Source organism: Coregonus clupeaformis, chromosome 21 (genome assembly GCF_020615455.1).
Source record: "Coregonus clupeaformis isolate EN_2021a chromosome 21, ASM2061545v1, whole genome shotgun sequence".
NCBI classification, from domain to species: Eukaryota; Metazoa; Chordata; class Actinopteri; order Salmoniformes; family Salmonidae; genus Coregonus; species Coregonus clupeaformis.
In genome coordinates, this window is record NC_059212.1 from 56,262,878 (window position 1) to 56,276,858 (window position 13,981).

Below are 13,981 nucleotides of genomic sequence, written 5' to 3' on the forward strand. Positions count from 1 at the left end.
TTATTATTATTATTATTATGTATTTATTTGTATTATTATTATCATTAGTAGTAGTATTATTACGAAGTATTATTAATATTATTTGTATTAGTAGTAATAGTATTATTATTATTATGAAGTATTATTGTTATTATTATTATTATTATTATTATTGTTATTATGAATACAGAAGTGTGTGTCCCATGGCTGCATGTGTGTAACAGGGGTATTATTTGTTAAAGAACAGGTAGGGGGTGCTGTCCGGTCAGGTTCAGAGGAGATGGGTCCTGGGCTGTTCCAGAAGATTGGCCCCCTGGTGGCTGACTGGGAGAACTACCTCAGGGGCATTGCTGAGGAGCTGGACACACAGACACATGGACAGACAGAGGGACTGACAGAAGGACAGACACACGGCTCCAAACCACTGAGCCAAGAAGGGAGTCTTTTCCTCCAGGTAGGCTATAGTGAACTCAACTCTTCTTTAACACTTTAAAAGGTTTGATAGGGTCATTTTCAGTCACTTTGTCTGTCTGCTACAGTATATGATCGTCTCCCATGAGGACCCTGTGTTGTGCTATTTTACTGTATATTCAGTAGCTATATCAACATTATAGTTTGCTTTACTGGTGTACTATGCTATACTGTTGCCATACAGTAGCCTATATGTTAGTCTGTGCTTTACTATACCAGTTTCTAACCCTGTTTCTGATGTAATTTCCAGGCAGAGGACCCCTCTCTCCGTCAGTTGGAGGGGAAGTACCAGACCATGATCTGGGCCTTACGCTCCAAACTGGACTCCAGACTCACTCCTCCAATCCTGCACCTGGATACAGCCCTCCTACAGGAAGACTCTTCCCACATTCCTGTTTTTCCCACCGGAGAGTCACCCACCTCATTCCCCCCTCTGGAATCTCAGGGGTCGGAATCTCTCTTCACTGCCCTCATCAGTGAAATACGGAAATTTGGGACACAGAAAGAAATTACTACAGAAGATGCAGAACTTAGTGTAACGTCTTTGGAGGAGGACACGTTTTCTACTGTCAGTTCAGTAGACCCTTCAGATTGGCTTGACAAAGCTGTGACAGAACAGACAACGTTACAGCGGCTATTCCTGTCTTTGTCCACTGTCAGCAGCGTTGCTCTGTCTCCCATAGCAACAACCTCTGACGCCAGACAGACTCTACTTCCTGGTTCTCCCTCCCTCCGGCTTTCCCTCGACCACAGGAGACACAGGAGTCTCCGCAAGAGGCAGATACCTGGGGTTAACGGTACATGTCACAGTTAGTTCTATATGTCTCTGTAATATAATGGCATAATAAATAATTATAATATAATACAAATAATATAATAATATATAATAATATATCATATATTTCTGTACTGTATGTGTCTGTGATTGTAAGATGGAACAGCCTCTGTAATCAATAGTGTCACGTTATTACCACCCTGAGTTTTTCCTGATCATGTGACATGACTAGGACAAACTCTGGTCCCTAGATAGAGTGAGACTAAACATAAGGCTTGGAGTTTTTCCTGGTCAGGTCTCCTATAACCCCAGGTCTCCTATAGGCCCAGGTCTCCTATAACCCCAGGTCTCCTATAGGCCCAGGTCTCCTATAACCCCAGGTCTCCTATAACCCCAGGTCTCCTATAACCCCAGGTCTCCTTTAACCCCAGGTCTCCTATATCCCCAGGTCTCCTATATCCCCAGGTCTCCTATAACCCCAGGTCTCCTATAACCCCAGGTCTCCTATAACCCCATGTCTCCTATAGGCCCAGGTCTCCTATAACCCCAGGTCTCCTATAACCCCAGGTCTCCTATAACCCCAGGTCTCCTTTTACCCCAGGTCTCCTATATCCCCAGGTCTCCTATATCCCCAGGTCTCCTATAATCCCAGGTCTCCTATATCCCCAGGTCTCCTATAGGCCCAGGTCTCCTATATCCCCAGGTCTCCTATAACCCCAGGTCTCCTATAACCTCAGGTCTCCTATATCCCCAGGTCTCCTATAACCCCATGTCTCCTATATCCCCAGGTCTCCTATAACCCCAGGTCTCCTATAGGCCCAGGTCTCCTATAACCCCAGGTCTCCTATAACCCCAGGTCTCCTATATCCCCAGGTCTCCTTTAACCCCAGGTCTCCTATAACCCCAGGTCTCCTATAACCCCAGGTCTCCTATAACCCCAGGTCTCCTATAGGCCCAGGTCTCCTATAACCCCAGGTCTCCTATAACCCCAGGTCTCCTATAGGCCCAGGTCTCCTATAACCCCATGTCTCCTATAGGCCCAGGTCTCCTATAGGCCCAGGTCTCCTATAACCCCAGGTCTCCTATAACCCCAGGTCTCAAACTCTCATAGAATGTGTGTACTGTATATGTGTTAGCATCAGCAGTATTGGATATTAGCAGCATAATAACAGGTTGGATGTGTGTGTGTGTGTTTGACAGCTTGTCCAGGAGTAGCAGAGCCTACCCAGCATGTAAGTGGAATCAGAGACACGTACAAGTGGGTCCTGGGCATCCCCACCAAGAACCTCCACATGAACTTCCACGAGGTGAGCTTCACTCTACACTTCAATACAGGGTCTATTTAGAAGGGACATATTATGTAGAGATTGTGATTGTGATTGTGATTGAGATTGGGGTGGGGATTGGTATTGGGGTGGGGATTGAGATTGGGGTGGGGATTGGTATTGGGGTGGGGATTGAGATTGGGGTGGGGATTGGTATTGGGGTGGGGATTGAGATTGGGGTGGGGATTGGTATTGGGGTGGGGATTGAGATTGGGGTGGGGATTGGTATTGGGGTGGGGATTGAGATTGGGGTGGGGATTGAGATTGTGGTGGGGATTGGTATTGGGGTGGGGATTGGTATTGGGGTGGGGATTGAGATTGTGGTGGGGATTGGTATTGTGCATATAACAGGGCTGGGCTCAATTCAGAATTGAATTAAGAATGCCTCATAAATTCCAATTCAATTCTTGAATTTGAGAGCAGGATACAGAATTGCTATTGAAATGAAATCCAAATGCCTCTTCTATTCTATATTAGGTGTAGTCTATACAAATATACTGTACATCTTGTACATAAAACATCAAACATGTTGTTATATACATGCATATACTATGTTGTTGAAACAACAGATTTTCAGGACAAACTCTTAAAATGAATGATCAAGGGGGAAAAAACCTGTATGCGAATATTCTAAGTTATTATATTTCATGAATCACTTCAATTTTGTTCAATATGGGGAAAATACTACATTTCCTAGAATGCATTAGTTTAACCCTCAAGTTGACCCTGAGGCCTTCAAAAAGAAGCCAAACAAGAAAATGGTTGGTGGAAATATAATTGGCTATTCTAAGCAATAAGGTTAAAATAATATATGAACATTGTTTCCAGAGAAATGTAATATATTCTTTGGTATCTGGAAGTGTGACCTGTCAGATTCAATGAAACTCTCATGTTCTATGACTGAGTGGAATTTATTTGAATTGCACTGAATGAAATTATATTTCCTGTCACTCAAACTCTAGTTCTAATTCTACATACTGTGGTGGTGGCAAATTCAATTCTAATTTCAACTCATGAGTTGAATGGGAGTCAATTCCAAACTTCAGAATTGAGCCCAACCCTGGCATGTAATGTCAAAGACAAGTCAACTCAAACCACTCTGACTTTTCACTGTATAACTGTTTCATCATGACCTGTATTGTTGACCAACGTTCCATTCTCTCTCTCTCTCCCCTTCTCTCGCTCTGTCTCTCGCTTTCTCTCTCTCGCTCTCTATCTCTCTCCTCTCTCTCTCTCTCTCTCTCTCTCTTCCTCCTCCTCTCAGGTGCTAGTAGACCTGAGCTCTAAGAACGATCGGGGTCTGTACGAGGCACGGGTCAAGGCGGTGGTGGGGGGTCGACCTCTGACCTTTTACAGCCTGGTGGGTCTGGAGAATGAGTCCTTCTACCGTAGCATGCCGCGCATCATCGCTCTGGCGCTGGACGCACTCAAAACGTAAACACTATCAACAACAACAACAGAACAAACACACGTCAATGACTCAGTGAAGACATGGTCTAGAGTCAGCTTGTGGCGGCAGAGACCAGAGACATTATGTTTTGGGGAAATGAACCCCAGAAGTGACCAGGAAACTGGAGACTGGAGACTACTCATTCAGATGGGAAGAGAGAGGGCAGGCGGTGGGCATTCTAGGAGACCTGAACATAATACACACACATGGACGCAAGTGCACACACATACATGCACACGCACACACACACACACACACACAGAGCTGCCTTATCTGTGTCAGTATATCACCTGTGATTCTCTCAAAGCAGCTCTGCTTGTACTCTCTGAAGAACACAGACAGGAGAGGGACATTATGGTATGACATAATTTCACTCCACTGGAGAGTCTGACCTCTGACCTCTGACCTCTATCTGTACACACAACCTTGAATATATTGGACCATCCTGCCTAGCAACCGTTCATGGAGATAGCTTGTTGTTCTCCATGGCTGGCGTAATGCAGTGAGACGCAGCCCATTCTAAGTTATGAGCCTGTATAAAGAAATAAGTTATTCAAAAATGTCTGTCTTTTCAAAAGGTTGAGCGTCTTGTGAAGCATTGATTGTACATGCTGTATGTTGGTATCTTCATTTTTGCTATATTTATTTGTATAGAGAGACACGCTTCGCATTTTTGTAGTAAAATCTCAGTAACATTATTATCCTATCTTGTGTGCTTGGTGATACAATATATTGTATGGTAATGTGAACTGCACAGCAGTGAACGCTTGTCCTTGTTTCAACTCTGAACTCATTAATTCATAAATTATTTTAAAAAATCAATCAATCATGGTCCTTATTGGTCATATAATAGGTTGAATCAAGGTCTTTATTATGTAAAGGGAGCCCACTCATTTGTTTTGTCCATCCTCTACACTGGACCAGAATAAGCACAATCTTCTCTGTTGATCACAGACTCTTTAACATTAGCTTTCCCGTCAACACAGCAGCTGCTGCTGTGATCCAGGCTGGAGGAATGATAGGGGGAAGGGAACCATCAATCCCCCTCATCTCCATAGCCTTGTCCCTATTCCCAGACCCTGGTCATAGATCTGGGATCGTCTTTCAGGTCTGACATGATTTGGATGGTTTCTATAGACACTATCAACAAGCAATTTGTTTGATCTACCATAAGACAACTGCAGCTGTGTTGGCATGCGATAACTGTGTTTTACAGACTTACAGTTTACAGATCAGATGTCAACCTGATGGGAAACGTTATCTGGTTAATGATGGGTGGTCAGGGTTGGGGAAAGGAAGGGAATGTTTGGCTCAGACTAGTTTTTTGTGAAGAAGTTGACACAGGGCTCAAAATGGAAGTTGAGCTATTCAAGATATAGCTAGTCATCTATTATGAAGACCATAATTAGTTGATTTGTTGAATCAGATCTATTAGAGCTGGGCTGGAGAAAAGTAGGAGAGGTTTGGGGCTCCTAGAAACAGCTAGCCAGGTTGGGAGAATAGGTAACATTGCAACAGCTGTATAAACACACTGTAGGCCTATACATCTGTTCCACCACATCAAGTTATCCACCCAGCCTAGCAGTAGTAGCACTATCCTACAGTTTCTTTCATATGGCATTAGAGGGCTTTGGACCCAAGGTTTGGAACCGAGCTGAAACTTTAGACAGAGGGATTTCTTAAAATGTATAATCACATGATGACAGTGTAAAGTCAGTAGTCGTAAGGTTACATCAGACGTTAGGACGTCTGTCATGTCGTTACTATATTATGTCAGCGTTCCCCAAACTCCGGTGCGCATTTCGTTTTTTTGCCCTTGCGCTATACAGCTGATTCAAATAATTAAAGCGTGATGATGAGTTGATTATTTGAATCAGCTGTGTAGTGCTAGGGCAAAAAAACAAATGTTTGTGGTCCCAAGGACTGAGTTTGAGGACCGCTGTATTATATCATATTATGAGTGTTATGTGCTGTAAACCTTCTGTAGAATAATTATTTTTCTTTCTGATCCCATATCAGGCCTGGAATCTGGAAATCTGGAAATGCTGATATTCAAGCAAAAATGCAATAATACAGTTGAAGAAGTGGTAAATATTGACCAAACAGCTTCCCTGCCCTTTGACCTTTTGTCTCCAACACATCCAGGATGATGGGGAAAATGTTTTGTCTGGCTAACAGACTGACTGACACACATCACAGACACCACAGCAAATGCTCTCCATGCCAGTAAGCAAAGCTATTATCATTCAATCATTCCAAATATGTCCCATACACAAACAATCTCCCTAGGGACTCTGTAAGCTGAGCCTGGCTGTGAATTACAGAAGCCATATTAGAGGGATTTTTCCATCAGGGTGCGAGTTGCAGTCACCACATGACGGCTAGTTACTGCCGCCTCATGACGGCTAGTTGCTGTCGTTTCATGATGGCTAGTTACAGTTTTTCTCAATTGCTAAAACACTAAACCCTATTGTCTGAACCAAATGCTCAGTTGCCTGAACCCACTGATTGAATCAATCACTCTTTTGGCAAAACCATAAGCACTTTTCACCTGTTTAGACACAACTTGCCAACACATTTTCATTGTGATGCACCCGTGCTGCATAATGGTGAGCACATGTGACAAAAGTCAAACACAATTAGAGCACAGGTATCACCACTTGAACACAACAACTCAAAATTGATCACACTTGTGGCTAATGATGTGAGGGAACATATACAGTAAGCCAGTTCAGAGAGCACTGGTTTGTGAGGCCCTACAATGGATAGAAATCTGAGAGGAAGAGTTCGTGTGAGAGGAGGTCGAGGTGGTCGAGGTGGTCAGCGAAGACAAAGAACAGTAATATCTGATGAAATCAGAGCTACTGTGATTGACCATGTTCTTGTCCATGGTATGAGCATGAGGGAGGCTGGACAAAGGGTACAACCAAACATCAGTAGATTCACTGTGTCCACCATAATCCGAAGATTTAGAGAAGAGAACAGGTAATTACCTTTTTTTGACATTATAGTACAGTATGTAAATGTTGACAGCAATTACTGTATGACATACTATATACTGTACCACAGTATACTGTAAGTGAATATATGTTTCAGTACATCACTGTACCAATGTACTGTAGTATTGTAATGGAGGGTTGGTCTAACTGTTTGTAGGCCTAGTATTCCATGTATATTTTTTGTAACTCCATGTTCTCTTTTTGTAGAATTGAAAGACTGCCACATGGGGGTGGGAGGACAGGTATGTTCTCCCCACACCAAGAGACCCTAATTGTTGATATGGTCCGTAAGAAAAATGCCATTAAACTGAGCGAAATTCAGCAGAAGATCATTGAGGACCATTTACATTTTGAGGGTATCAACAGTGTCAGCCTCTCTACTGTTGATCGTGTCCTCAAGCGCAACAGACTGCGCATGAAACAGCTATACAGAGTGCCCTTTGATCGCAACTCAGACAGAGTCAAAGAGCAAAGATTCCAGTATGTACAGGTTGGCATATATCCAGACACATTCAATGTTGATTACTCTAAGTAGTGATTTACTGTAGTGGCCTAAATCACTTTTTCCGTATCACTTACAAAACTATATCTATTTCTACAGAGGGTTTTTCAACTGGATGCAATGGAAAGACCCCATCAATACATCTACATGGATGAAGCTGGGTTTAATCTCACCAAAAGGAGAAGGAGAGGCCGTAATGTGATTGGCCATCGGGCCATTGTTGGTGTTCCTGGGCAGCGTGGTGGCAATGTCACATTATGTGCTGCCATCAGCAATCATGGGGTTGTCCACCATCATGCCAACCTGGGGCCCTACAACACTCACCAGCTCCTCATTTTCCTCAATCACATGCGAGATGCTTTGTTAGGGCAGCAGGATGAGCATCTCATCTATGTTGTTGTTTGGGACAATGTGAGTTTTCACAGAGCCCTCCAGGTTAGAGAGTGGTACAATATGAACCAAGGTTTTATCAATCTTTGCCTTCCACCGTACTCCCCTTTCCTAAACCCCATTGAGGAATTCTTCTCCTCATGGCGGTGGAAGGTATATGAACGCCAACCTTACACCAGGGTAAATCTCCTGCAAGCCATGGGACTTGCCTGTGGTGACATAGGTGTGGAGGCATGCCAAGCCTGGATACGGCATGCCAGGGGTTTTTCCCCCGTTGCCTGGCCAGACAAAATGTGGCCTGTGATGTGGATGAAGTCCTGTGGCCTGACCCAGTACGGAGACATGATGCTGTGGCTGAGTAATGCACTTATTTGTATATTTTTGTACTTTATTTTTACATGGGCTTACTGTACACAAGTGGCAAACGCATAAGATTTCTGTTTGTTTTTACAAGTGCTACATGTAAATGCACAATATTTCTGTTTTGTCTTTTTGTACAAGTGCTAAATGCACAGTTTTTTTTGTTTTGCAACATGCATTTAGCCTACAGTGAACAATAAACATATATTTCCCCAGCTTCATGTCCTGAGCATTGTGTTTTCTATTTTTCTACGTAGTGTTTAGTGACTGTTCAGTAGTGTTTTTTATTTTGATTGACTCGGGGCACGATTTGACAACATAGTTCAGTTTTGAGCACAGATTGAACTGTTTTGAGGTGAAAGTTTGGTTTTGCAAGAAGAGTCTGAGGTTTTGTGAATGTAGCTTGAAAATTGGGTTTTGTGTTCACAGTTAAGAGAAAAGGAGAGCAGCTTTCAAGAAATGTGTCTTAGCAATCGAGAAAAACTGTAATGTCGTTTCATGACGGCTACTTACTGCCGCCTCATGACGGCTAGCTGTATTCTCTACACACTCTCCCTGGCGGACCTATAATAGTTGTTATAGATGGAGAGAGAGAGAAAGAGATATAGAAAGAGAAAGGGTAGAGAGAGAGAGAGAGAGAGAGAGAGAGAGAGAGAGAGAGAGAGAGAGAGAGAGAGAGAGAGAGAGAGAGAGAGAGAGAGAGAGAGAGAGAGAGAGAGAGAGAGAGAGAGAGAGAGAGAGAGAGAGAGAGAGAGAGAGAGAGAGAGAGAGAGAGAGAGAGAGAGAGAGAGAGAGAGAGAGAGAGAGAGAGAGAGCTGTCTACACGCGTCCCTCCACAGATCATCTCTAAATGGTGCCATGTGGAGATATGGTAATGTCAGCTCTGTCTTTTAAACCTTGGGTTTAGGGGGAGCGAAAACCGTACGGGTGACATAAATACTGAAAGTTCCCACCACTGTTACCCCCCTTCACCCTCCTCCTCACACCTGTACACACACACCTCAGCATTGTGTGTGTGTCAAATAAAATTAAATACAATTTCATTTGTCACATGCTTCGTAAACAACAGGTGTGGACTAACAGTGAAATTCTTACTTACAGGCCCTTACCAACAATGCAGAGAAAGAAAATAGAGAAATAATAGAAAAGTAAAACACAATGAGTAACGATATCTTGGCTATATACACGGGTACCAGTACCGAGTCCATGTGCAGGAGTACGAGGTAATGGAGGTATATGCTGTACGTACATATACAGTAACTAGGAATAAAGTGACATAGTAAACAGCAGCAGCAGTGTATGTGGTGACAAAGGTTAGCGCAAAAAGGGTCAATGCAGATAGTCCAGGTAGCTATTTGGTTAATTAACTATTTAACTAACTATTTAGCACTCTTATGGCTTGGGGGTATAAACTGTTCAGGGTCCTGCTGGTTCCAGACTTGGTGCATCGGTACCGCTTGCCGTGTGGTAGCAGAGAGAACAGTCTATGACTTGGGTGGCTGGAGTCTTTGACAATTTTTAGGGCCTTCCTCTGATACCGCCTGGTATAGAGGTCCTGGATGGCAGGGAGCTCGACCCCAGTGATGTACTGGGCTGTACGCACTACCCTCTGTAGCACCTTGCGGTCGGATGCCAAGCAGTTGCTATACCAGGCGGTGATGCAGCCAAGATACTCTCAATGGTGTAGCTGTAGAACTTTTTGAGGATCAGAGGGCCCATGCCAATCTTTTCAACCTCCTGAGGGGGAAGAGACTGTGTTGGTGTGTTTAGACCATGATAGATCCTTAGTGATGTGAACACCATGGAACTTGAAGCTCTCGATCCGCTCCACTATAGCTCCGTCGATGTGAATGGGGGCGTGCTCGGCCCTCGTTTCCTGTAGTCCACGATAAACCCCTCTGTCTTACTTACGTTGAGGGAGGGGTTGCAGTCCTAGCACCACACTGCCAGGTCTCTGACCTACTCCCTATAGGCCAGTGGTCACCAAACTACGGCCCGCGGGCCGGATACGGCCCGTCAGCACATTTGGCCCGGCCCTCTGAACAATACCAGAGACGCTATCTGATTTTTTTCCTATTTGGCCTCCAGAAAAAAATCCTAGGCCCGGCCCTGTCAAAGAGAGAACGGAATAATGGCGAAAAGGTTAGGTAAGAGAAAAATTGATTCAGAATGCAGGGTATTTAACCTGCAGTGGACAAACGATTATTTTTTTGTTCAATGCAAAGAAAAGGCTGTTTGTCTCATCTGTCAAGAGACGGTGGCGGTATTCAAAGAATACAATCTTCGCGACACTATGAATCCCGTCACAAAGACAAGTACGATAGCTTGCAAGGCCAAATACGAGCAGACAAACTCTCAAAGCTAAAAAGTGGACTACTATCTCAGCAGAATACATTTGTACGCCAAGCTCAGCTGAACCAGGCATCCGTTCGGGCCAGCTTTCGGGTTGCTAAACTGATAGCAAGCAGCGTTAAGCCTTTCACTGACGGAGAGTTTGTTAAGAAATGTATGGATGCTGTCGCGGAGGAGGTGTGTCCCGAGAAGAAAGATGCATTTAATGCCGTAAGTCTGTCGGCGAGTACAATCACCAGACGCGTTGAAGAAATCGGGAGTAATGTATATGCCCAGCTGCAGCAGAAGACGAAAGAATTTGACTTTTTTTCATTAGCACTGGATGAGAGCACGGACGTGCAAGACACAGCGCAACTGCTCATTTTTATTCGTGGAGTTAGCGCAAACTTTGAGATATGAGAGGAGCTGGCAGCCCTCCAAAGTCTCAAAGGGACTACAACGGGAGAGGATATTTTTGACAAAGTGTGCCAAACCATGGAGAAGTTGGACCTGGACTGGTCAAAGCTAGCTAGCATCACGACTGACGGGGCTCCTAGCATGGTGGGCGAAACTCGCGGTCTAATAGGACGCATGAACCGGGAGTTGGAAAAAAGGGGTCTCACCGCCCCGCTACGAGTCCACTGCCTAATTCACCAGCAAGCACTGTGCTGCAAAGTGTTGACGTGGGATTCTGTAATGAAGGTTGTGGTGTCGTGCATAAACTTCATCAGAGCAAAGGGACTTAAACACAGGCAGTTCCAAGAATTCCTGTCTGAACTGGAGTCTACGCACGGAGATGTGCTGTACTACACAGAGGTCCGATGGCTGAGCCGGGGCAGAGTTTTGAGGCGTTTTTACGAGCTGCTACCCGAAATTAACGCATTTCTTCATTTAAAAGACAAAACGGTCCCAGAGCTGATCGACCCAGAATGGAAATGGCACCTCGCATTTTTAACAGACGTGACAGAAATACTTAACAGCCTTAACTTGCAGCTACAAGGCGAGGGGAAACTCATTTGCGACATGTATTCACACATAAAAGCATTTGAGGTGAAATTAGCGCTGCTTTTGGAACAAGTGAAAAAGCGCAACTTCGTCCATCTTCCTGCTACCCAAAACCTGTCGACAGAGAACCCAGCGGTCCCGTTCCCAGCTGAAAAGTGCGTGGAAGCACTGGAAATGCTGAAGGCGGAGTTCGGTGTGCGATTCAGTGAACTACATGTTCATGCAAAAGAAATCCGTCTTTTTCAGAACCCCTTTGTTGCCGACATTGATGAAGCCCAGCCTTCATATCAGTTTGAGTTGGCTGAGTTACAGAACTGTGATGTTCTGAAAGACGCATTCAAGCCCAACAGTCTCATTGACTTCTATGCCGCCCTCCCAAACGACACATATCCAAACATAAAAAAACACGCAATGAAAATGTCCACAGTTTTTGGCAGCACGTATATCTGCGAGAAAACCTTTTCTCGCATGAAACTGCTGAAAACTCCGATGAGATCAAGATTGACAGATGAACATTTGCATCAGTGCTTGAGACTGGCTGTAACTAGAATGGAACCTGATATTCAACTTCTCACCAGCCAGATGCAGGCCCACAGTTCACACTGATGAACATACATAGGTAAGCTCACTTTTCTGACTTGAATGAGTCATTCTGAGCATAAACAAATATAATCATAATAAAATCTACTGGGATAAAATCCATCTTTACAACCATACTGGTAGTGAAATGTATTGTGCTGTGTAGGTGCTGTATCACTTAGTTCAGTTTCTCAACCTGCTTCCTTTGTGGTTTTCACAGGGAAGTTGATGAGAGAGAGCTGCAAACAGCGGTGTCTACAAGCCTACTGGAACCTACAAAAGGATTATAAGGAAGGAACACAAGAACTTTAAGAGACTGCTCATATGTGTCAGAGAGATTCTGCTCTGACAACTGAGCTGAACTTTTATCTGTTAAGATTGTGCATGGCACAACAGAAAGTTAATGTTCCATGGCTTTTTTTTCTATGAAGAACCCAGAGAGAGTTATTTAGTTATTATTTATTTCATAAATAGTGTTATTTATTTCCTGTTTTTTCTGTGAAGAACTCAGAGAGGGTTATTTAGTTATTATTTATTTCATTAATAGTGTTATTATTTGTTTCCTGACTTTTTTTTCTGTAAAGAACCTGGAAAGGGTTATTTGGTTTTGTGTGGCTTTCTGGAAAACAATAAATTTTTTAAGCTCCCCTACGATCGTCACACTTTTTCTGTTACAAACTGACACCGCCCCCCATCAGAGAAGGGAAAAGTTATGTGGCCCTCACAGGAAAAAGTTTGGGGACCCCTGCTATAGGCTGTCTCATCATCGTGGGTGATCAGGCAAACTACCATTGTGTCTGCTTGAAACATGTAGGTATTACAGACTGGGTCAAGGAGAGGTTGAAAATGTAAATGAAGACACTTGCCAGCTGGTCAGAGCATGCTATGCGTACTCATCCAGGTAATCCGTTGGCCCTGTGGCATTGTGAATGTTAACCTGTTTAAAGGTCTTACTCACATCGGCTACGGAGAGTGTGATCACACAGTCGTCCGGAACAGCGTGTGCTCTCACGTATGGTTCAGTGTTGCTTGTCTCGACGCGAGCATAGAAGGCTTTTAGCTCGTCTGGTAGGCTCACGTCACTGGGTTTCCGTGTGTAATCCGTGATAGTTTGCAAGTCCTGCCACATCTGACAAGCATCAGAGCCGGTGTAGTAGGATTTGATCTTAGTCCTGTCTTGATGCTTTGCCTGTTTGATGGTTAGTCGGAGGGCGTAGCGAGATTTATTGTCCAGATTAGTGTCCTGCTCCTTGAAAGCGGCAGTTCTAACCTTTAGCTCAGTGCGGATGTTGTCTGTAATCAAACTGGTGACTGATATGGTATACTCCTCAATGCCATCGGATGAGTCTCAGAACATGTTCCAGTCTGTGCTAGCGAAACAGTCCTGTAGCTTAGCATCTGCTTCATCGGACCACTTCAGTATTGAGTGCGTCCTGTTTGAGTTTTTGCTTGCAAGCAGGAATCAGGAGGATAGAGTTATGGTCAGATTTGCCTAAATGAGGGCGAGGGAGAGCTTTGTATGCGTCTCTGTGTGGAGCAAAGGTGATCTAGAGTTTTTTTTGCCTCTAGTTGCACAGGTGACATGCTGGTAGAAATGAGGTAAAACGGATTTCAGTTTTCCTGCATTCATATTACCGGTCACTAGGAGCACCGTCTCTGGATGAGCATTTTCTTGTTTGCTTATGGCCCTGTACAGCTCGTTGGTCTTAATGCCAGCATGATCTCTGTTTTGACGAACATATAAAACATATTTCAAGAGCAGCCTTTTTCCATCTTCGTAACATTGCAAAATTCTGAAACTTTTTGTCCAGAAAT

General features: G+C 44.0%; 2 protein-coding genes across 2 annotated transcripts; both read left to right on the top strand.

The window, feature by feature from the left end:
* The first annotated feature begins 229 nt into the window (after positions 1–229).
* Positions 230–4,781, top strand: LOC121534687. The gene is made up of 4 exons (XM_041841274.2): positions 230–433; positions 701–1,247; positions 2,426–2,532; positions 3,815–4,781. Exons 1-4 carry the CDS (start codon positions 260–262, stop codon positions 3,986–3,988), a joined length of 1,002 nt encoding a protein of 333 aa, XP_041697208.2. The 5' UTR covers positions 230–259; the 3' UTR covers positions 3,989–4,781.
* Positions 4,782–10,729: 5,948 nt separating this feature from the next.
* LOC123481586 (general transcription factor II-I repeat domain-containing protein 2-like) lies at positions 10,730–12,430 on the top strand. Its single transcript, XM_045206106.1, has 2 exons — positions 10,730–12,206; positions 12,387–12,430. The coding sequence occupies exon 1, from the start codon at positions 11,078–11,080 to the stop codon at positions 12,191–12,193; it is 1,116 nt and encodes a 371-aa protein (XP_045062041.1). The 5' UTR covers positions 10,730–11,077; the 3' UTR covers positions 12,194–12,206; positions 12,387–12,430.
* Positions 12,431–13,981: the final 1,551 nt, after the last annotated feature.

Coding starts and splice junctions, on each gene's coding strand:
- LOC121534687 (XM_041841274.2), top strand. CDS start 260: ATGGGTCCTGGGCTGTTCCAGAAGATTGGCCCCCTGGTGGCTGACTGG. Junction 1,248..2,425: donor GCAGATACCTGGGGTTAACG/GTACATGTCACA, acceptor TGTGTTTGACAG/CTTGTCCAGGAGTAGCAGAG. Junction 2,533..3,814: donor TCCACATGAACTTCCACGAG/GTGAGCTTCACT, acceptor TCCTCCTCTCAG/GTGCTAGTAGACCTGAGCTC.
- LOC123481586 (XM_045206106.1), top strand. CDS start 11,078: ATGGAGAAGTTGGACCTGGACTGGTCAAAGCTAGCTAGCATCACGACT.